Source organism: Phoca vitulina, unplaced genomic scaffold (assembly GCF_004348235.1).
Source record: "Phoca vitulina isolate PV1807 unplaced genomic scaffold, GSC_HSeal_1.0 scaffold7, whole genome shotgun sequence".
NCBI classification, from domain to species: domain Eukaryota; kingdom Metazoa; phylum Chordata; class Mammalia; order Carnivora; family Phocidae; genus Phoca; species Phoca vitulina.
Window position 1 is genome coordinate 70,940,035 of NW_022589710.1, and position 20,680 is coordinate 70,960,714.

The window sequence follows — 20,680 nt, forward strand, 5'->3', positions numbered from 1 at the left end:
CCGCCCTGCCCGCGAAGATGGCCGCGGAGCTGTACCCGGCCGCCGGCGCCGCGGCCGCCACCGCCACGGACATCGCCAACAGCAACGCCGCCGCCGCCGCCGCCGGCAGGAAGGGCCCACCCAGCGCGCCGCCGCCCGCCCCGCCGCCGCCCGCGCCCGCGCCGCCCGCGCCAGACAACAACAACTTGGAGAGCCCCAACTGGCAGTCCTTCCACCCGACCCTGCGCGAGAGGTGAGCCCGGGCGCGCCCGCGCCCCGCGCCCCCACCCCGGCCCGGGCCCGAGCCCGAGCCCCGAGCCGTGTGCCTCTGCCCTTTGCAGGAACGCGCTGATGTTCAACAACGAGCTCATGGCCGACGTGCACTTCATCGTGGGGCCCCCGGGGGCGGCCCGCAGGGTGCCTGCCCACAAGGTGAGCGGACGCGCGGCCCAGCTCGCGAGCGGAGACTGCTCTCCCCTCGGGGGTGGCGTGCCGGCATCCCATGCTGGCATCCGCTGGGGGCAGGGAGGGCTCAGGGCAGCTTGTCTCTCCGCAGTATGTCTTGGCTGTCGGGAGCTCCGTCTTCTATGCCATGTTTTACGGCGACTTGGCAGAACTCAAGTCAGAAATCCACATCCCCGACGTGGAGCCCGCGGCTTTTCTGATCTTGTTAAAGTAAGTGCGTTGCGTGAGCGCGCAGGGAGGGGGTGGGAGCCGCCGGTGACGCAGCCCCCCCCGCCCAGGTACATGTACAGTGACGAGATCGACCTGGAAGCCGACACGGTGCTGGCCACCCTCTACGCTGCCAAGAAGTACATCGTGCCCGCTCTAGCAAAGGCCTGTGTCAATTTCCTGGAGACGAGTCTGGAAGCCAAGAACGCCTGCGTCCTGCTGTCCCAGAGCCGGCTGTTTGAGGAGCCGGAGCTGACCCAGCGCTGCTGGGAGGTCATCGATGCACAAGCCGAGATGGCCCTGCGGTCTGAAGGCTTCTGTGAAATCGACTGGCAGACGCTGGAAATCATCGTGACGCGGGAGGCGCTCAACGCCAAGGAGGCCGTGGTCTTCGAGGCCGTCCTGCACTGGGCCGAGGCAGAGTGCAAGAGACAGGGCTTGCCGGTCACCCCGCGCAACAAGAGGCACGTCTTGGGGCCTGCCCTCTACCTGGTCCGAATTCCCACCATGACCCTGGAGGAGTTTGCCAATGGCGCTGCCCAGTCGGACATCCTGACCCTGGAGGAGACCCACGACATCTTCCTGTGGTACACGGCGGCCAACAAGCCGCTCCTCAGCTTCCCGCTGACCAAGAGGAAGGGCCTGGCCCCGCAGCGGTGCCACCGCTTCCAGTCTTCCGCCTACCGCAGCAACCAGTGGCGGTACCGCGGGCGCTGTGACAGCATCCAGTTTGCCGTGGACAGGAGGGTGTTCGTCGCGGGGCTGGGCCTCTACGGGTCCAGCTCCGGGAAGGCCGAGTACAGCGTCAAGATCGAACTGAAGCGGCTGGGGGTGGTTCTGGCTCAGAACCTGACCAAGTTCGTGTCGGACGGCTCCAGCAACACCTTCTCGGTGTGGTTTGAACACCCCGTGCAGGTAGAGCAGGACAGCTTCTACACGGCCAGTGCCGTCCTGGACGGCAGCGAGCTCAGCTACTTTGGGCAGGAGGGCATGACTGAAGTGCAGTGCGGGAAGGTGACCTTCCAGTTCCAGTGCTCCTCGGACAGCACCAACGGGACCGGGGTCCAGGGTGGGCAGATCCCCGAGCTCATCTTCTATGCCTGAACTGCCGAGGGGTGGCCTGGATGCGCTAGGACGCGCACCAGGAGGAGGCCTTCCTCTGCAGCCGGCCCCGCCGGGAAGGGACGCGCAGCAGACTGTGCGACCCCTTTCCCGCCCTGCCGGCTGCCTTACCAACACCATTAAAGGCTTCGCTTCCTTTCTCTCTCTCTCTCGTTCATAGCGGCAGCCCAGAGCTGGGAACTCGACGCTCTTCCTACATAGCGAGAGCCAGGGCTTCTGCGTCCCAGCTGCTGGGCAGATCTGGGGGCACAAGGCAGGCTTCCTGCAGGCCCCCACCCTGCGGTGCCCACACCACCTGCTCTGTGGGCCTTGCTGCCCCTCCCACCCCCATGAATTCTCAGCATTACTACGCTTAACCTAAAACCTTCCGTTCAAATTCAAAATTGGGAAAAGGCACCTAAAACAGTTCACGTCTAGCTGCATTTTCATAACAAGGTTTCAATGAAACAAGCTACCGAGAGAGAAACGAGTGAAGGAGTATGAAGCCAAGGCACGCGCTTTCCCACGTGTCTGTGAACGGCATGTCCCTTCCAGCACACGAAAAAGCCTCCAGTGCTAAGCCATGCTTCCTGGTTAGAAACAAACTGCCTCCTGGGGAGGCCTGTCTGTCCCCGTCTGTCTGCCTCCACCGTGGGTCTGTGGCCAGAACACTCTGGAAAAGGCCAGGTGTCTGCTTGTGTCGTGCTTCCTGAGGCATCCCAGCCTCTCAGACGAAGCCCTACTGGAGGACTCCAATTTGAGGGTGGTGGGGTGAGGTGGGGCTCTCTGCAGGCCCCAGATGGCCCCTGTGCAGGCATGCTTCGGGGTAAAGCAGGCTCTCTGAGTCCCTTACCTCTGTTCTCCCAGGCTGCACACTTTGTGGCTGGTTGCTTTGTTTCTGAAAAACCTCAGCTTGACCCCGGAGGGAGGGACCATGTCACTCGGCACAGGGACGTGGCCTCTTGGGGGAGGGTCTTAGCTGGGAGTGGAACCCCCAAGCCTAGTGTAGCCCGGCAGCTGTGCCCCTCTCCTGACCCACCCTGCCAGAGCCTGCTTTCCCAGCCCCAGGGTACCATCCTGTGGGTTATCCGGGACTGCACCCCCAGCCCGCCCTCCCTGGCCCTGCACCCTGTCTCCTTGAAACAAAATACACTTGTCGAGAATGATGGGCAAAACGGGGAGCAGCCCCCACAAGCAGACTGTGAGAACAATCCTCTCGGTGAAGCTCCAGGGAAGGCAGAATGGGCTAGGAAAGCACCTCTCCGTCTGCAGAGGTCCTGCCTTCCCCGGGGCACCAGCCACCAGGTGTATTCCTCAAGAGGTGGACAGATGGGTCCCGTTTCCCTCTGTACCCTCCTCCACACCTGCCGGGGACTGACCATGGGCGCTCTGGTTCTAAACCAGAAGTAATCCCCAAACTGTCGGGCTCCCAGCTGCTTCTCGGACGTTTCTTACGACCCGGTGGAGCCCCTGTCCCTGCACAGGACTCCCTCCCACCCGACGTACCGATCGCTGGCGCGTTGATGCACAGCTCTCTTGCCAGAAGAAGGAACGTCTTCCCCAGCACGTACACGTTCACCTGTGAGGAAGAAGCCACAGCTGAGGACAGCACTGGGATTTAGGAAACGTTTGCTTTTATTCCTTAGGACATGCATTTCACTGTTCAGTCTCTGACAGCCCCCCCCCCCCCCCCCCGGGCCCACCCTGCTTCCCAATCCCAGGCAGCTTTTTCAGACCCTGCACTGTCTCAGCAACGACTGGATCTGCTACGAGAGAGACTGCTGACATAGAGCCCAGGGCTCGCTGTGTGTCGTTCAGAGTGCTCCGCACCCCTGCGTACTCCCTTGCTGGGATCCCTGTCTGTGTCCCCGTGGACCAGCTCCGTCATGGCCGTGGGTCTCTGCAGGCCTCGGTGACCCTCCCCCCACCCCCATCAAGTCCAAATCGGCTGTGGAGTCCACCGCCTGACCAGGCTGCTTGCAACTGAACACGGTGTCAAGGACTCTAGGGTGCAGACCTCCAGTGCGGCTGAGCCTGGGGTTGTCCTAAGAGCCGGTCCTGTGCTGACCAAGGCCTGGGGGGGTAGGAGGGCTGTGGGGAGGGGCTTCTGAGCCGTGTTGCATGACAGGCGTGGCAGAAGCTGTTCTGCTTGGATAAGGTGCAGATTTGGGAGAAGCCCAGGCTTAGCCCCTTCCGCCTGAGCTGGACAGGCCTGCCCTGCCCCTGGGACTCGCAGGCCTCAGTGTCCTGGCCCTGGCCCCCTGCCTCTGGTCTCCCTGTAGAGGCCCTTTGCCTTATCAGCCTGGCCTGAGGTCCCGGATGAGGGCCCCTTAGCCTCACGCCCAAAGAAGCCACCAGAAAAGACTGCGAAGAAGCGTCAAGAGCGGCCGTCTGCGGCCCTCAGGGAGCGCTAAAGAACGGTACAAAGTCCGCTTGGAGGAGATGGAGGGTGCGGTGCGGGGGGCCTGCACTCCACACCCAGGCCTCCTCCTCCAGGAAGCCCCCCTCATAGGGCTGGTGGCTCACAGGGCTTGGTTTCTGAAGGGATTCTGCCCCTGGCCTGCCCACCAGAATGCACTCACAGTGTGTGAGCGTGTTACTGTGTGTGCGTGTGGAAGCGTGCATCTTCTAGGAACACCCCACGCTCCTGCGTCTTCACCCTCCCGACTTCACGCCCGTTCGGACCAGAGTGGAACTCCCCGGCCCCGCAGTGTGCTGCCCCCTCCCCCGCACTGCAGCACCTCCCACCTCCCTGACCCTGTCCCAGGCACGTGGAGACCTGGATGCTGCAGAGAAGGGTTCTCTGGAAAAGTCAAATGTCTAGGGCCGTGCTTGTACAACGCGTGTGGTTACTGCCGGAGATGCTGACGTTCGTCGGCAGGCATGAGAAACAGTGACAGGGGCTCTGAGGACCCCTCCCTGTGTTTGTGGCTCGTCCCCGTGGAGGTGGCCGGCCAGCCTTCCCACTCCTGTCCCAACGGGCAGACGGGCTCTGCACGAAGACGGCCCTGAGTGGCCCTGTGCCAGCCACGGCTTCGTGGGGTGCCAGGACCCCCCACCCGGTTCCTGCCAGGGGTGCTCAGCGGGAGCTGAGCCCTGAGCCTGTGTCAGTCCTTGGCGGCCCTGCACCAGCTCCCTGTGTCCTTGCTGGGAAGGCCCAGGAGGGGACAGGCCGTGAGGCCACGCCCTGACCGCACACCGCACGTGGAGCACTGGGCTTCCGTGATTCCAGCAGGTTATTATTAGCGTGGCCACAGACTATTTCAGCAGGGCTCCTGAGAGATGCCATTTATAAAGACAGCTGGGAGGGCAGACACACAGGCAGCATGTGGCTTACGCGGAAGTCGAGCTCTGTCAGCGCGGGGGGCCCTGCACAAGCTTTCCTCAAAGGCGTGGGATCTTTGTGAGTCCCGCACGCACCCTTCATACTGTGGTCACTTCTGTTCTCCGTGACCCCCTGCTCTTTCCGAGTCCCCCGTGGAGCGATCCCTCCGCCTGCCCCAGTCCCGTCCCCAGGGACGGGACACATGCAGAACCTCGATGGCCCCACCCTGTAAGTGTCCCGTCCACACAGGTGTCCTTCCTGCTGGGTCTTTTTCCATCACCTTCAGTAGTTTGGAAACGAGATGCAACAGAAAATGCCTTCCTGGTACCCAGACAGGGTCCCCAAATAGACTATAATGTGGCTTTCTATACTGTTGAAGATCCATGCATGTGAGTCCCTTTGTTTTTCTCTCAAAGCATCTCCCCTCAGACCAATTTCACCTGGGTCTTTCCACTGGCTCTGAGGCTGGGGCCACGCAGCCCCCAGGGCAGCACTGTGACCCTGTGTTTACTGCCCCCCCCCCGGTTCTGAAACAGACCCCACCCCGGTGTGTCCTCTGTTCTGTGGACCAGCCTCCAGCCTGGGTGGCACAAGCCCCAGTCCCAGCCTCCCTTGGGAACGGGGCTCAGGAAGGAAACCAGTCTACCTGGAGCAGGTCACTGAGGTCGAGGAGCATGTCTGTGGCAGGAGTCAAGGAATGTCTGCACCCAAGCCCAGGGGCTCCGGCTGCCCAACCCCTTCCCCGAGGCGCAGACGGAACACATGGCACAGGACCTGGTGTGAATCCGAGCTCGGCACCGGATCTCCCAGGAGGAGTGAGGCATCAGGCTGACCGGAACCTGTGAACCACTCCCAGGGCCAGTGGCGTAGCCCTCAGAGTACACGCGGCCTTCACAGAGCAGCCCCCCACCCGTGGGGCACAGCCCAGAAGCATGGGACACTCACGCCATCCCTCGAGCAGCTACTGAGAGCCCGCCAGGCACGGCGTGTGGCGTCTGCCCCATGGCGCGTGGCTCCTGGGGGACAGACATGCACAGCGGGCCACCTTTGGTGGCCAGGGGGCACCTCCACGGTGCCGGTGCTGGAGAGGACAGCCGCGGGGACTCTGGGACCTGTCCTCACCCTTCGGCAGATGATGAAGGAGTAACCAGATTAAGTCCTCCGTGATTTGGCACCCAGCGGGACACGCACACCCACACGCTGAGTGAGGCGCCTGGTCGGGCGCAGCGAGACGTCATGTCGCTCACGGGTCTGCTGTGGCTTTGAGACGGTAACGGAGTCAGACCAGACCAGGTGTCGGGGGCGAGACCCTGGGCCCAAACACAGAAGAAAGAAGTCCCCGATGCCACAGGTCCGCGAGGTCCCAGACACCCCACCACGACCTCCAAGGTCCTTGAACAAAAGGCCCCCTGTTCCTCGGTCCCTGAAGGCATGCGCTCGGGCGGGAGGGTCGCCACGAGACAGCAGAAGGTGCAGGTGCCGACGGACCAGCTGGCGGGACCAGGTGCGGAAAGGAGAGCAGGGAGCAGGGCCGTCCTACGGGAGCGAGCGGAGACCCGTGGTGTCGAGACAGACGCACGAGACCAGGCCCGGAGGCAAAGCTCCAGAGACGTAAACGGGTCAGTGGCTGCCGGGGGTGGGGGCGGGGCCCAGGGATGAACAGGGGAGCACAGGGGACTTTCAGTGCAGTTAGCCTCCGTATGATGTCACAGCCACAGGCACCGAGGGCACAGGACGGGCAGGTGCCCGGTGAGCTGCCATCATGGCAACACGGGGCCCCCACCGACGGGGACACCCAGCACAGCAGTGTGCGCGGTGGGGGGCGATGGGCAAGTCCGCACCGTTCTGCCTTTAACCTACAACTGCTCTGAGAGATGAAGTCTGTTCAAAAATTAAATTAAAAGCCAAGTAACGGGTAGAAGTTTTGAACAGACACTTCAAGAGGAGAAGCATAGCGTTCACGAGCACATGACAAGAACCCGCCCTCGTTAGTTATCCGAGAAATGCTGACAAAGTGCCCCCCAACAGCACCAAATGCTGGCAAGGACGGGGGCCACCCCAACCCACGCACCTGCCGGCGGGGTACCACGGAACAACCACTTTGGAGAAAGGCCACAGCTTCCTGTAACCCTGACCTCACACCTGCCTGTGACCAGCTACTCCGCACCAAGGTATGTACCCACGGACACGAAAGCCCGCGTCCACGCACGAGCCTCACACCAACAGCCAAAGGCACGAAGAGCCCAGATGTCCACCGACGGCAGAACCCGTGGCCGGTCACACGTCCCTACAATGAAGCAACCATTTCGTGGCACACACCACATGGATGGGTCCAAAAGCCTGCCTAGTGACACAAATCTTACAGACCAGGGCTTCCCTTTACCGGACGCTCAGAACAAGCCAGACTAACCGATGGGAATCCTCGCACAGTGGGTGCCTCGGGGGCAGGGGGCGGCCTGACCAGAAGGGCCGCAGGCTGGTGTCGCCCAGATCCTGCTGGGAGGTCTGGTTGCAGAGATGCACACATATGGCAAAACTCCCCAAATGGTACCATTAATACTTGTGTATTTTGTTTTATGCCAATTTTCCCACAAAAGGGAAACGAGCAATGTAGCAAATACCGGAATCTAGTCCGTTAATGACCTGCCAGCTGAAGGGCCTATGGGGAACGGCAGAGGCCTGTGCCGGAAAGTGCGAGGCTGGGGTGTCCACCGTGTGGTCCTTCGACCCTGCCAGGGGTCTGAGAGTCCCCGTGGTAAAATGATGGGGAAAGTGCGCATATCTTACAGAGGAGACTGGAGTTCACGTCGTACCCGCGTGGACAGGCCTGGCGTCCTTGAGACGCTAGAGGCGGTAGGGCACGTGGCTGGTGTGCACTGGCCGCCTGGACGCAGTGGCAGGCTCAACCGCGTGCGTCCCTACATGGGCGTCCACATTCCCCTCGTGACCTGCCTGGGGCCCAAGCCTGCTCATGCCCTCAGGGCCCAGCCCACGGCAGCTCCCCCGACTCATGGGCCTTTAGGGGTGTTCTGGTGGCTTTGGAAAGTCTTCTGTCTGGCCTGGCCAGTGGGCCTGTGTCTCTACCTTTTTGCTAAGCAGCTGCTTCTAACCTTCCTGGCACAGGGACACCAACCAGACCTCCAAATTTGCTGGAATCCTAAAAAGTCAGCACGGATGAGGCCTGTCTGCCGGTGCTGAGCACAGCGCCAGGCGCGAGCACATCTGCTCTGACGGCCTCCCTCCTGGTCCCTGACGTGCCCTGCCCGGTGGGACTTCCGCTCAGTGAGCACCAACTCGGAGTGCCGGCCCTGGAAGAGACACGTAAAGGCAGAGAACGGTGGCAGACAAAACACCGTCAGGGGATTCTAGACACTCCTGAGAGTCCAAACGGACCACAGCGCAGGGGGCTCCTGCAGACCACCAGCAGGCTTTGAGGAAGCGTGCCCGGGCCGGCGCTCCCAGCCGCCACGCCAGGGCCCTCAGGACACCATCTGGCTGGTCTGCGTGCTGCTTCCGAAGAACCATCAGACTTGACTTAAACTCAGGCCCGTTTTCAGTAAGTAGAAAGGTAGACGGATTTAAGGGCAAAAGCACACGAGATTTCTGGACAGCCTCACGCCGCGTCCTGCGTCAGGGTGCCCGAAGGGAGAGCCAGACGAACAGCTCTGACGTCCAGTCCAACAGAAGGTCTGGCAGGTGGTGCGTGTGCTTCCAGCAGACGAGGGTGGGGACGGCGGGGTGGCCACGCTACGAGCCGGCACGGCCACTCCCAAGCCCGACGGAGAGACAGGGAGGCCGGAACGGCGGCATGGTCGGCACCAAGAGGGGAGCCTGCACCTCACGCGACAGGGGGAGCTGCCCAGCAGCGTCCACTGTGCACCGTCCAGCCCACACCCCCTCCGCAGGCAGCTCCCGCTGGGACTCATCTTTGCCCAGGCAGCCACACCACGTGGCACTTATTTACGGACCCAGCACGTCTCTGTTGAGAGAGGCGCTCACAGCCAAGCCCCCACGAGGACAGAGGCCACCAGGAACCCTCCACGCCCTGCCCACTGCGCGAGCTGCGCCTGGCAGAAGAGCAAGTACTCTGCAGGGCGCCGGCGCCCGCTCCCCGCGCACACTCAGCACACACACGCACACACACACACACCGGCTCACGCTCCCCGTGCACACTCAGCATACACACATGCTGGCGCCCGCTCCCCTCATGCACACTCGCACACACACACACACACAAACACACACCGGCGCCTGCTCCCCGTGCGCACTTATCCTGCTCCCGGAACAGTCCACATCCCCAGCACAGTGCACCTGCCCCCAGAGACAGGGCCCGGCGGGGGTGTCCTGTGGTGGGGTCTCCCTTGTACAGTCACTCTCCAGATAATCGACACAGGCCACCATCATCACTCTGCATGCCATTCCCACAGTCCGGAGGTGCCTGCAGCCCACCCTCCCGGCTCCATGCCAGGGCCTGGGCCAGGAAGCCGCGTGAGAAGGGCCTCGGGCCGGATCCCAGGTCAGCTGCGTGCACCGGCCCACCAGTGGCCCTGCCTCCCTGACTGCTGGGGGAGGGCAGAGCTCGGGCCTGCAGCCCCGGCACGCAGAGACGGTCCATCCTGGGCTGCCGGCTGCCGGCTCAGCACACCTGCGCATGGGGCTCAGGCTCAGCGAGGCGCTGAGCAGCATAAGCCCCGGCGCAGCCCTCACTCGGGCATCCCGCTGACCACTGTGCTGCGGGTGTCCGCTCCCCATTGGCTGGCGGCAGGCCAGCATCTCTGACTGGGGGGCTCCGGGAAGGTCAGCACTCCTGATGCCAGGAGCTGCTGTGGCTGAGAAGAGGGAAGGAGGGGGAGGGAGGCCGGAGCCGGAAGCTGCAGCCTGGTGGCCACGGGGAGAGCCACGGGGAGTCCAGGCAAGGAGGGAGCAAGGCCTGACTTCAGTCAGGAAAGGCTCACCCGCGGCTAGAGGCAAACCACCCAGGGCCCAGCCGCAGAAGCAGAAAGAGCCGTCAGGGGTGAATGCCAGGCTAGGAGGGGCTGCGGCTCACCGCCACGAGAGTGTGCAACGTCGCCCTCCAGCAGGACGCACAGGAGGACAAGCCAAAAAGCCAGATACGACGCAGGAGAGCAACTGGGAGTCACGCCTGTGGGGAAGACCCTCAAAAGAAGGAGGGCCAAGCACAGAGGCCTGGGGCGCACACAGTCCTGCTGGGAGGAAGGTGACGCTTAAGGTGCGGGCGTTTCCCAGCCAGCCAGGCTCAAGGGGCCGACCGCCAAGAGCAGGCAGAAGTGGGCTGAAGGGCGTGCGTACAAGCTCCCTGCGCACCGTGCCCAGCAGCAGTGAGCGTGGAAGGGCGGGAAGAGCGGGAACAGGGGGAAGAAAGGGCCTGAGGCGAGCGCACAGCCAGGTCTAACGGTGAGGGGGCCAGCCTAGCTCCCCGCTCTCCGCCTGCCAGCCACAGGATGTGAAACCCCCTCGGGGGAACAATTACACACAGGCCCCACAGTTTTTCAAACACAATATCCATCAATTCAATAAAAACTTACCCAGCATGACAACAGGCAAGACCAAATAAATACCCCCAACCAGTAAAAACAGAACCACCAATGACCCTCGCGTGGGCTATTAATGACTTTTGTGTAACTTAAGAGATGGGGAAATTTACCAAAGACTTAGAATCTGATAAACAGTGATAATTGAAGTTAGGAAGTTACTTAATAGATAGGTTTGAGACGCGGTTACACACAGCCAAGGAAAGGCCGAGGGAACTCAGGTCACTGGAGAACACTCAGACTGAAACGGAGAGAGAAGGAAAACAAACAGAACGGGAACCACCAAACCCAAGGTGGGATGGGATGCTGTGCGTGGGCCTGGAGCCCAGAAGGGAAGGGGGGGGCACACACCGGACCGGACACCACGCTGCCCCCGACTCGCCCAGAACAGACAAAATACGTGAAGCCACCAATTCTAGAAGCTCTACAAACAACAGGACAAAGATACCCCCTCCCAGCAGGCAGTGAGGGGAGCTGAGTTCCTTGACAACAGTGATGAGAAGATGCAGAGTCCCCTGGACCCTGGACAGGACAGGGAGCCGGGGAGCAGGGTGGCCGGCGGGCGCCGCAGAAACGACTGCCGGCCACTCCGAACATCTGCCGAGTGAAGATGTTCCACACAAATCAGAGCGGAGAGAATCTTTCCAGCAGGCAGACCAAACACGGAGGAGAATGGTCCGGACCAACGCACAAAATCAGGATGGGAAGGGTGACGACGGGGAAGTGTGAGCGAGCCTCCGGGATCAGGCAGCGGCGGCCACGCTGAGGCAGCGCCGTGGGGTCCACGTGGTTCGCGTGGCCCGGGGGCATGGGTGCTGCAGCTGAGGCAGAATCTGCAAAGTCACGGCACAGGATGGAACCACTAGGGTGGTGGGCAAAACGGTGACAAGTACGTGCAGAACAGACAAGCTGTTTAAAGGAAAACAGGACAAAACACCTGACTTCTCTGACAGATGGTGAGAAGGAGAGAACAAAAGACAAATGGAACGAACAAAAAAACTGGTGGAATTAAACACAAATATAGCAATAAGACGTTTAATATTTTAAGACTGGATTAAAAAATCAGAGACACACACACAATTATACGTTGCTCACAACAGACAGTCTGAACTATGTCAGGAGGGACTGGATCTCAAGATGGAAGAGACGGACCGCGCACACACGAAGCGAGAGAGCAGGCGTCCTTGGGCCGCGTCGGATGCGGGAGAATCGCGGGGAGAGGTGCTCGGTCATCAGGGGACATTCCGTGAGGCTCAGAGTCATCTCCCCCAGGGGAGAGACCGTGTCCGGTCTGCATCCTCCCAACAAGGCCGCCCCAGCACAACGGGACCCGGCGGGGTTGGGGGAAAGACGTGAGAGGCTCAGCGCTCTCCTTCTGGTCTGGCAGGCAAATGTCAGCAGGGATGAGGTGACCGTGACCTGATCGGTATTCCAAGAGCACTCTGCCCAGCAACCACAGACATGCATTCTCCCGAAACATACCACTACCAAGTGGACCGTGCACTGAGCTGTGAATCAAGGCACAGGAAATGCGGGACCGTGTTTGGTGGATGCCCGGGCCCACACACAGCTGCGCTGGAAACTGATCATACAAAGATAACTACAAAACCCCCAACTGTTCTCAAAATACGCGGTAGACTTCTACGGGACTCAGGGACCTGAGACAAAGTAACAATGTCAATTAGAAAATATTTTGGAGCAGAGTGATGATAAGAAGGTGACACATCAAAGCTGCGTGATGTCACTAAGCTCTGTCTAGAGGGAAATTCGGAGTCTCAAGTGCTGTTATTAGAAAAACAGAAAGACTACAATCAAGAACCTGAGCATCCGTCTTAGGAAGCAAGAAAACTAGTAAGTCAAACCCAAAGAAAACAGAAGGAGAGGAAAAACAGAAAGAAATCAATGACACAGAAAATAAGCACGCACCACAGGTCAATGACCAAACAGAAGTCTGGCTCCTCAGGAGGACACCGGGGCGCCCCCACCGTGGGCGGGGACGGGCACAACCGCCTGGTGGTGCCGCACATGGTTCAACACGGAGCGCCCACGACATCCTGCGCACGCGCCTGCACCCCCTGAACCGCCCAGACCGCAGACCGCGGCCCGAGAGATGGGGGCTTTGGGGTGGGGCTGCTTCCCAGGTGACAGGGCGAGGGCCCCGCTGAGTCGTGGGCTCTACTGGGTGAACCGCGCGGTATGTGGGTTACGTCTCCACAAAGCCACCACCCAGAAAAAAAGGACTCCTAAAGCCGGCAGCACCCCAGCAAGGCGGAGCAAAGGAAAAGGAGGCAGAACCACCCGCGGGAGACGCGGAAGGGGGCGTCCACCATGGTGGCAGGGTGGTAACGACTTTATGCCAACACAGGCGGGGTCTGAAATCACGTGAACGGTGCCTCGCAAGAGGAAACGGAGCAAAACCGACAGGCACCGAGTCTGAACGCTGCCGTGCGTGTTGCCGAAACAGAATCCGTAATTGCGACACTGCCACGGAAACGCTAAAGGCCCAGAGGGCTTCGCGGTGGATTCCCCCAGACGCCTAAAGAAGAAACAGGGCTGACGGCCTCCAAGCCACCGGGTGCCGCATCCCCGACAAGGATGCGCCAAGAAGAACAGCAACACTGGCCAACCGCACAGCTGCCCACGTGACACGGGCAGAGACGCCCGGCAATGCCTACGGAGGGTAACACGCCATGGCCAAGGCTGCTTTAACTTCTAAAGATCAGTCAGTGTGATTCAGCTCGGCACCTTTAAGGGAGAGACCCCACGTGACGGTCACACCGACAAACACGTGGGAGACTCACGCCCTTCCTGACAAGAGCCCTCGGCAGCAGGAGAGAGGACACGTCCTCCACCTGATAAAGGGCGTCTGCCGGGGCCCGCAGACTTCCACGGTGGGCGTGGACAGCGCCATCCGCGGCCCGGGCACAGCCAAGGACACCTCCCTCAGGGGCACGCACACCACATGGGTGACAGGCACACAGATCGGAAGGGATGAGCTAGAGTTGGCCGCACACAGGTACGCTAAGGAAACAAGAGATCCCGACATTCAAACAGTAAGATTAATAACTGAATTTTGTAGTATTGGACATAACGTCAATGTATGAAACTGGACTGTCCCTGTGTGCATCACCAGCAAGAGGCCATCGACGTTCATGCAAACACTCGCTCAGGAATAAAGCGAACAAAGCACGGGAAAGGCCCCTCGTCCAAAGTAACACAAGGTCGCCGCAAGTAGGGAATCCCGGAAGAAACAACAGATAGTCAATGATCGGAAGAATCAATATCGTTCACATCAATGTCTTTTTCAATCCCCCACAAGTGGGTCCATAAACCCCAATCAAAAAATCACACAAGATTTCTCACAGGAATAGACAATCTGATTCAAAACCTCGCACAGAAGGACAGAGGGCCAAGGACAGTGCAGACGCCCGAGGCAGCAGGTCCTAAGATGCATGCCCGAGCCGCAGTTCTAGCAGTCTGCTACTGGCCCATGGGCAGGCGAGTGGACCCCAGGAGGGCTCCGAGACGCCGGCGGCAGACCCTCGCGCACCGCGTGCTGGACGGCCCTCGCAGAGAAGCAAACCCGACCCCTCAGAAATCCCAAACTCCGGGCTGCCTGGGTGGCTCAGTCGTTAGCAGCTGCCTTCGGCTCAGGTCATGATCCCAGGGTCCTGGGATCGAGCCCCGCATCGGGCTCCCTGCTCAGCGGGAAGCCTGCTTCTCCCTCTCCCACTCCCCCTGCTTGTGTTCCTGCTCTCACTATGTCTCTCTCTGTCAAATAGATAAAATCTTTTTGAAAAAAATTCTAAATGGTCTGTTTAAAAAAAAAAAAAAAGAAAGAAATCCTAAACTCCAAGGGGACCTGTAAAACCGAAGGCTTCTGGAAGGGACCCCACGAGAGTACTTCCACGACCTGGGGCAGGCAAACTGGTGCACACGTCAGCCGTGAAGGACAAGACATGGAGGTGGCCCTCACTTAGAGTTCTGCCCATGGGAAGGTCCCACCAGAAGGGACGCAGCCGGGAGGGGAGGCTACTTGCCACGCAGACACCTGGCCCGCGCCTGGACCCAGGACACAGCTGTGCACACTGCTCAGGGCAGGACTGGCCTCCTGGCCAGCAGCCCCCAGGACTCCAGACGCCCCCGGCTGGCCAACACGTGGTGCAGGCAGCCCGCGCCACGTCAGCGTCTAGCGGCTTTGAATCTGCAACTTCCTGTGCCCAGTGACACCGGCCGCCTCTCACACGTGCCAACCAGCCGTCCCGCGGCCTTCTTTCAACCACGGGCCCCGTCAGCTACACAGACACCCAGTGGGGCCCGTCACAGGAGTGAGCTCCCGGTGAGCACGGACTCCGGGGCCGACGCGCCCACACAGGTTCATCGGTGTAACCGACGCACCATCTGGGGGAGGGGGTGTCTGCGCCAGGGGAGGACGTGCGTGGGGGTGGGGCTCACGGGCAATCGCTCTACCTCTCCCACAATCTCACTGTGAACCGAAAACTCCTCTAGAAAATCGTTATTTAAAAACATTTTCTTTAGGGGCGCCTGGGTGGCTCAGTTGGTTAAGCGACTGCCTTCGGCTCAGGTCATGATCCTGGAGTCTGGGGATCGAGTCCCGCATCGGGCTCCCTGCTCAGTGGGGAGTCTGCTTCTCCCTCTGACCCTCATGATCTCTCTATCTCATTCTCTCTCTCAAATAAATAAATAAAATCTTTAAAAACAAAAACAAAAAAAAACATTTTCTTTAAAGTCCTTGGTTGTCCTTGGAGACACACAGGGAGGGGCAGAGGGAAGCAGGTAAAGGTGGGCTGGGGGCTGGTGGCAGGAGGGACAGTCCCGGCCCATACTGCCCTCTGAACAAGCAAGAAACAGGGTCGTCAGATGAACGGGAGGAGGGGACACGCGGCGGCTGGAGTCAAGGAGTCAGACTCTGGAAGCCCAGCCCCGGCCCGCGAGGCAAACTCCTCCCACAGCCCCGGGAGTCTGCGGCCCGGGGGGACAAGGGTCTGCAGGTGGCGGTGTGCGGGGCGCAGCCAGTGGGCCCGGGGCTGCTCCGTGCGTACCTGTCCCCCGCCGCCAGGCCCCCGTGGGTGCTGGCAGCCGCAGCTGAGAGGCCGCCCCGCACACACGGCTTCCAGGCTCAGGCCTGCCAGCAGCTCGGTGGCACCCCGTAAATACCAAAGGCTTCAACACCAGCTGTGGCGGCGAGACCCCTCCCGCTGGTGCGCACAGACCCGCCTGGCTGCCGCCCTAACGCTTCTGCCCAGGGACGGCAGGCTTGGCCCCCGTCCGGCCCCCCTGCCTCGGGCGACAGTGACAGTGCCGCTGGGCCGAGTGGGGACTCTGCCATAGTAAGAAAGGCTCCCCCACAGGGGCCCTGCCCTCTCCCTCCCGCCACAGCGCCGGCGGCACCCCACTGCTCTTCCCGCGGCCAGCGTGCCGCCCGGTGGTCGCCACCCGCTTCTCCCACGGGAGCTTCTGCTCTGAGCCCCCACGCTTTGGACAGATCCCAGAGCCTGGCCTGCACACCAGGTCCTGCTCCCTGGTGCTGCCGTGAACTCGGGGGCAGAGCCCACCCGCCCTCGAGCTCCGTGCACCTGCTCAGCGACGTCAGCGCCACGCACGGGTTTTGGGGAGCAAAGCAGAACAAAGGCCAGGCAGGCACGTCCGAGCAGCGGCGGGGTCTGGCGGGGTGCTGTGATGGGACCCCGAGGCCCATCCCCACTTCGAGCATTCACCTGCTTCGGGCACTTTATGCTGGAATCATATGTTTCCAAAATCTTATGACGTTTTAATGACAGATTCTCCTGTTGAGGGCTGCCCAAGCGGAAGGGCAGCCGAGACGCCCAGCCATGCACGCTGCCACCAGGAGCCTTCCAGCAGCCCACGTAACAGGAACCACGCCGGGGCCGTAAGCCAGTGACGGCAGCCTGTGTCGGGGACACAGGCGCCGCGAGAGGTGCCCAGATGGGGCTGCTGCCCCAAGAGAGACGTGGGCACCACGCCCCCCAGAACGGGACATCACCGACAGGAAGCGCTCAGAGGACACAAAGAGCTCCTCCAGCTGGAAGCACGGGAGCAGCAATGAAGACGTGGCGGGAGACAGAGTCCCCCGAAGTGAAGGGGAAGCGGGAGCCAGGAGAACACGCGAGCAGGCAGATGGCGGGCTGTGCCGTGAGCGACAGTGAGGCCAAGGGAGGAACCGTGAGCGGCTCGAGAGGCCGCGGCAGGGACTCTGGGTCCACAGCTCAGAGAGAACAAAAGCCTCCGGGGAACAGCATGCCCACCGCAGGCAGAGCCCAGGGTCGGGACGCCCAGCTGCTCGACAGGAGACGGGGAGCAGAAGACTGTGGGCACCGCTGTCCAAATCCTGGAGATGGACGTGCAACCTGGAGTCCTCCAGGCCGTCCCCAAGAGCGCTGGCGGAAGGAGACCACCTGCAGGAAACCACCGGAGGCTACACGAAACAAGGACACGGGACCAGAGGCGAACGGAGCCCAGAGGGACGGCGGAAAAGAGACACAAGCAGGCACAGGGGGCGGACAGCCGGGGTGGAGGGCGAGAGAGCCCGGAAGGCTCTCCCAGGGGGACGCAGCAGACAGAATTCTGCGGGGGCCGTGCAGGAGTGCAGGCGGTCCAAGCACAAGAGTGGAACAGGCCCCCGTCCCCTCCAAGAAGGCCCAGCGGATGGGGGGGCAGAAGGACAGCTGGAGAGCGGCCAGCCACAGGCGGAGAGCGCTCTGTCCTCGCCAAGGGCGCCCAGCTTCCCGGTTCCCAGCTGGTAAGAGGCCCCTCGAGTCAGGGAAGCCTCACGAACAGTGGGTTTCTGGAATGCCTGAGCGCAGGTCGGAGGGAGGACGGCCCACACGGAGCCCACACGGAGCCGACACGGGGCTCGTCCGGGAGGCCCCGCAGCAAAGGATACGCGGTGTGCCCTCCGTGCGGCACACCAAGTAGAGGCAGGCCGCGACCACGTGCGCCATCTTGCGGCCGCGGGTCAGGTGCTTGCTCACGGCCATCTTGAAGAAGTTGAAGGCTGTGTCCAGGCAGTGCTGGTTCAGCTGCAGCTGGCTCCCCAGGTGATGGATCTGACGTCTCCCTAGGACACAACACCAGACGTTACCACTGGTTCCCAGCGGGAAGGACACAGGCCGGCCCTCCCCCTTCCACGCCGTCAGGGTCACTTCTCGTGTCCCCAGCCCTCGGTGTGCACACGGGGGCCCAGGATCCGCACTCCTCTCTGCACCCAGACAGCATCGGTGCCTGCAGAGGGCTGTGTGTCGGCCAGGCTGGGGCTCCTCCTCACCGCTGAACATCAGCACGCGCTCCACACAGACAAGACCCCCGACAGGGCGGACGACACAGCTGCGTGCCCCGGGCCTGCTCTCACAGCCGGGAGCCTGGCCATGCCCGCCCAGCCTTCCCAGCAGGGGCCTGTGTGTCCTGGCCAGCCGCCCCCAGGCCAGCCTCCAGCCTGCCGTGGGCCGCCTCGGCAAGGGCAGGCGCAGCACCTGGCAGATTCGGGGACGAAGGGGCTGCTGGGACGTCCGCGGACTCTGCGACATAATGTGCACACCTGCCCCTGGGTAAAGCCCTCCCACAAGCTGTGGGCGGCAGCAGGAGAGGAGACTCATGTGCTGTGTGTGTGGACAGGAGGGGGCCACACAGCACAGAACCAGGGAGCCCAAAGCCCAGGTCGGGACACAGCAAGGGCTAGATCGTAGCACCCGCCCACACCCCACTCCCGGCGACCACCTTGGACCCCAGCACACAGACTCCCCACTGCACCCAGCAGCCCTGGCTCCCCAGATCCACCCTCTCCTGGTGAAGGCCACCCTAAGCTGGGCCAGGGAAAGAAGCCAGGGACTCGTGCAAGTCGCCCACCAAGAGCTACGTGAAGACTCCCCTGCTCTCTGACAAGGACAGCAGGCTGGGGGAGGCGAGGGCTGTGTGACTTCCTCAGGTCCCGTGGCCTGGCCTGCCCGCCCCACACACGTGGTGAACAATGACCACCAGCCACAGGCGGGGACCCCGGGAGCCAGCGCCCCGAGGGACCAGCAGCCGGCATGTGCTCTGGCAGCTGGGGGGCCAGATGGTCAGCACCCCTCCCAGTGGAGCACCCCTGTGCTGCCTGGAGCCCTCCAGCCGGGCTGAACCGACACATAGCCACGGCCCTGACTGCACAGAAAGGGGCCTCTCCCTGGCTCCCCATGGCACGCACACTCAGCCCAGCACGCCTGCGATGGAGGACCTGTGAACCCCCTACCTGCCGGCTGAGGCCCGTCTGGGAGTTCTTGGAACAAAGTGGGGGGCTCCCTGGTGGCTTGGGGGCTCGGAATGATTGCAGTAAGTTATCTTTTTTTTTTTTTTTTAAAGATTTTATTTATTTATTTGACAGAGACACAGTGAGAGAGGAAACATAAGCAGGGAGAGTGGGAGAGGGAGAAGCAGGCGCCCCGCGGAGCAGGGAGCCCGATGCGGGGCTCGATCCCAGGACCCAGGGATCATGACCTGAGCTGAAGGCAGATGCTTAATGACTGAGCCACCCAGGCGCCCCTGCAGTAAGTTATCTTATAATATATTGTATATAATTCACATACTGTAAAATCTACCCACTTAAGGTATACAATTTAATCGTTTTAGGGGCACCTGAGTGGCTCAGTCATTAAGCATCTGCCTTCGGCTCAGGTCATGATCCCAGGGTCCTGGGATCGAGCTCCACATCAGGCTCCTGGCTCAGTGGGGAGCCTGCTTCTCCCTCTCCCACTCCCCTCTCATGCTGTTTCTCTCTCTCTCGCTCTCTAATAAATAAATAAAATCTTTTGAAAAAAGAAAAAGAAATATTAGAAATCAGTAGCAAGGGGCGCCTGGGTGGCTCAGTCAGTTCAGCATCTGACGTCGGCTCAAGTCATGATCTTGGGGTCCTGGGATCGAGCCCCGCATTACGCTCTGTGCTCAGCGGGGAGCCTGCTTCTCCCTCTCCCTCTGCCGCTCCCCCTGCTCGTGTGCACACGTGTCTGCACTATCTCTCAAATAAATAAAATCTTAAAAAAAAATAGTTTTAGCATATTCATCACAATTCAGAATGTTTCATGACCCCAAAAGAAACTCTACACCCATTAGCAGTCACCCCCAGCCACCCCCAAGTAACTTTACTCCATGCGAGGTTAGCGCAGTAGGCAAACTGGTAAATCCCATGACGTAGACATGCACGGACACTTGTACAACGACGTTAGTAAGTATAAACTCTCGTAAAACCAATTCCCAATCAACTACCCATAGCTTATTCTCCTTAGGCTTCCTCCCAAAAAATGAATGCTAGAAGTAAACACACTAGCACGTAGTTGCCTTACACATTTTGGCATTTTGTGAAAATTAGGCCCGTCTTTCCGTTCAAGCCAGTGCCAACAGCCGGGAGAGCAAGAAAATGAACCCAGCGCAGGGCCGGGGCCGGGCAAGTGCCCCAGGAACATGCAGAAAGAAGGGTCTCAGTCAGAACTGCTCGAGTCTCAGGCCCTCCGTCCACAGGACACCCCCCACGGCCCCCCAGACCAGGAGAACCTTGGTGACGCCAGCCGGTCCCAAGGTCAGGCCAGTGCAGCGGACACTGGGGTGCCCCAGCAGGGCCACGCATCACAGCGACTCCTGTGACCAGCTCCAGGGGCACCCGCGACAGAAGCCCCTTTGCAGAAGTGAGAACAGACACCGAGAACCAGCGACCTCCGTGGGAAAGGGCAACGAAAGGGAAGAGAAACACCAGGCTTCACGAGCAGACTGGTGACGGAAAAAAGCTTTCAAGTCCCATGACACCCTCCAGAATCTCAGAAAAGATATCAATCCACAGAAATGTATCAAGACAGGGGCACCTGGGTGGCTCAGTCGTTAAGCATCTTCCTTCGGCTCAGGTCATGATCCCGGGTCCTGGGATCGAGCCCTGCATCGGGTTCCTTGCTCAGGGGAGAGCCTGCTTCTCCCTCTCCCTCTGCCCCTCCCCCTGCTTGCGCTCTCTCCTCTCTCTCAAATAAATAAAATCTGGGGCACCTGGGTGGCT

General features: G+C 60.9%; 2 protein-coding genes across 3 annotated transcripts in view; one reads left to right on the forward strand and one right to left on the reverse strand.

The window, feature by feature from the left end:
- The window catches only part of BRF1 (BRF1 RNA polymerase III transcription initiation factor subunit), a 54,460-nt gene that overhangs the window by 18,272 nt on the left and 15,508 nt on the right, over positions 1 to 20,680 (reverse strand). For both annotated transcript variants that reach the window (XM_032406040.1, XM_032406042.1), the window contains 3 exons: positions 17,555 to 17,728; positions 5,724 to 5,755; positions 3,259 to 3,331 (listed from right to left, as the gene is read on the reverse strand). In XM_032406040.1, coding sequence (XP_032261931.1) covers positions 3,259 to 3,331; positions 5,724 to 5,755; positions 17,555 to 17,728 — 279 coding nt within the window. The remainder of the gene's footprint in view (positions 1 to 3,258; positions 3,332 to 5,723; positions 5,756 to 17,554; positions 17,729 to 20,680) is intronic.
- On the forward strand, positions 18 to 3,232 carry BTBD6 (BTB domain containing 6). Its single transcript, XM_032406043.1, has 4 exons — positions 18 to 232; positions 321 to 411; positions 536 to 654; positions 723 to 3,232. The coding sequence occupies exons 1-4, from the start codon at positions 18 to 20 to the stop codon at positions 1,753 to 1,755; spliced, it is 1,458 nt and encodes a 485-aa protein (XP_032261934.1). The 3' UTR covers positions 1,756 to 3,232.

Bases quoted from the DNA above. Each gene is read 5' to 3' on its own strand.
- BTBD6 (XM_032406043.1), top strand. From the start codon at position 18: ATGGCCGCGGAGCTGTACCCGGCCGCCGGCGCCGCGGCCGCCACCGCC. The intron at 233-320 runs GTGAGCCCGGGC...TGCCCTTTGCAG, and splicing joins CACCCGACCCTGCGCGAGAG to GAACGCGCTGATGTTCAACA. The intron at 655-722 runs GTAAGTGCGTTG...CCCCCCGCCCAG, and splicing joins GCTTTTCTGATCTTGTTAAA to GTACATGTACAGTGACGAGA.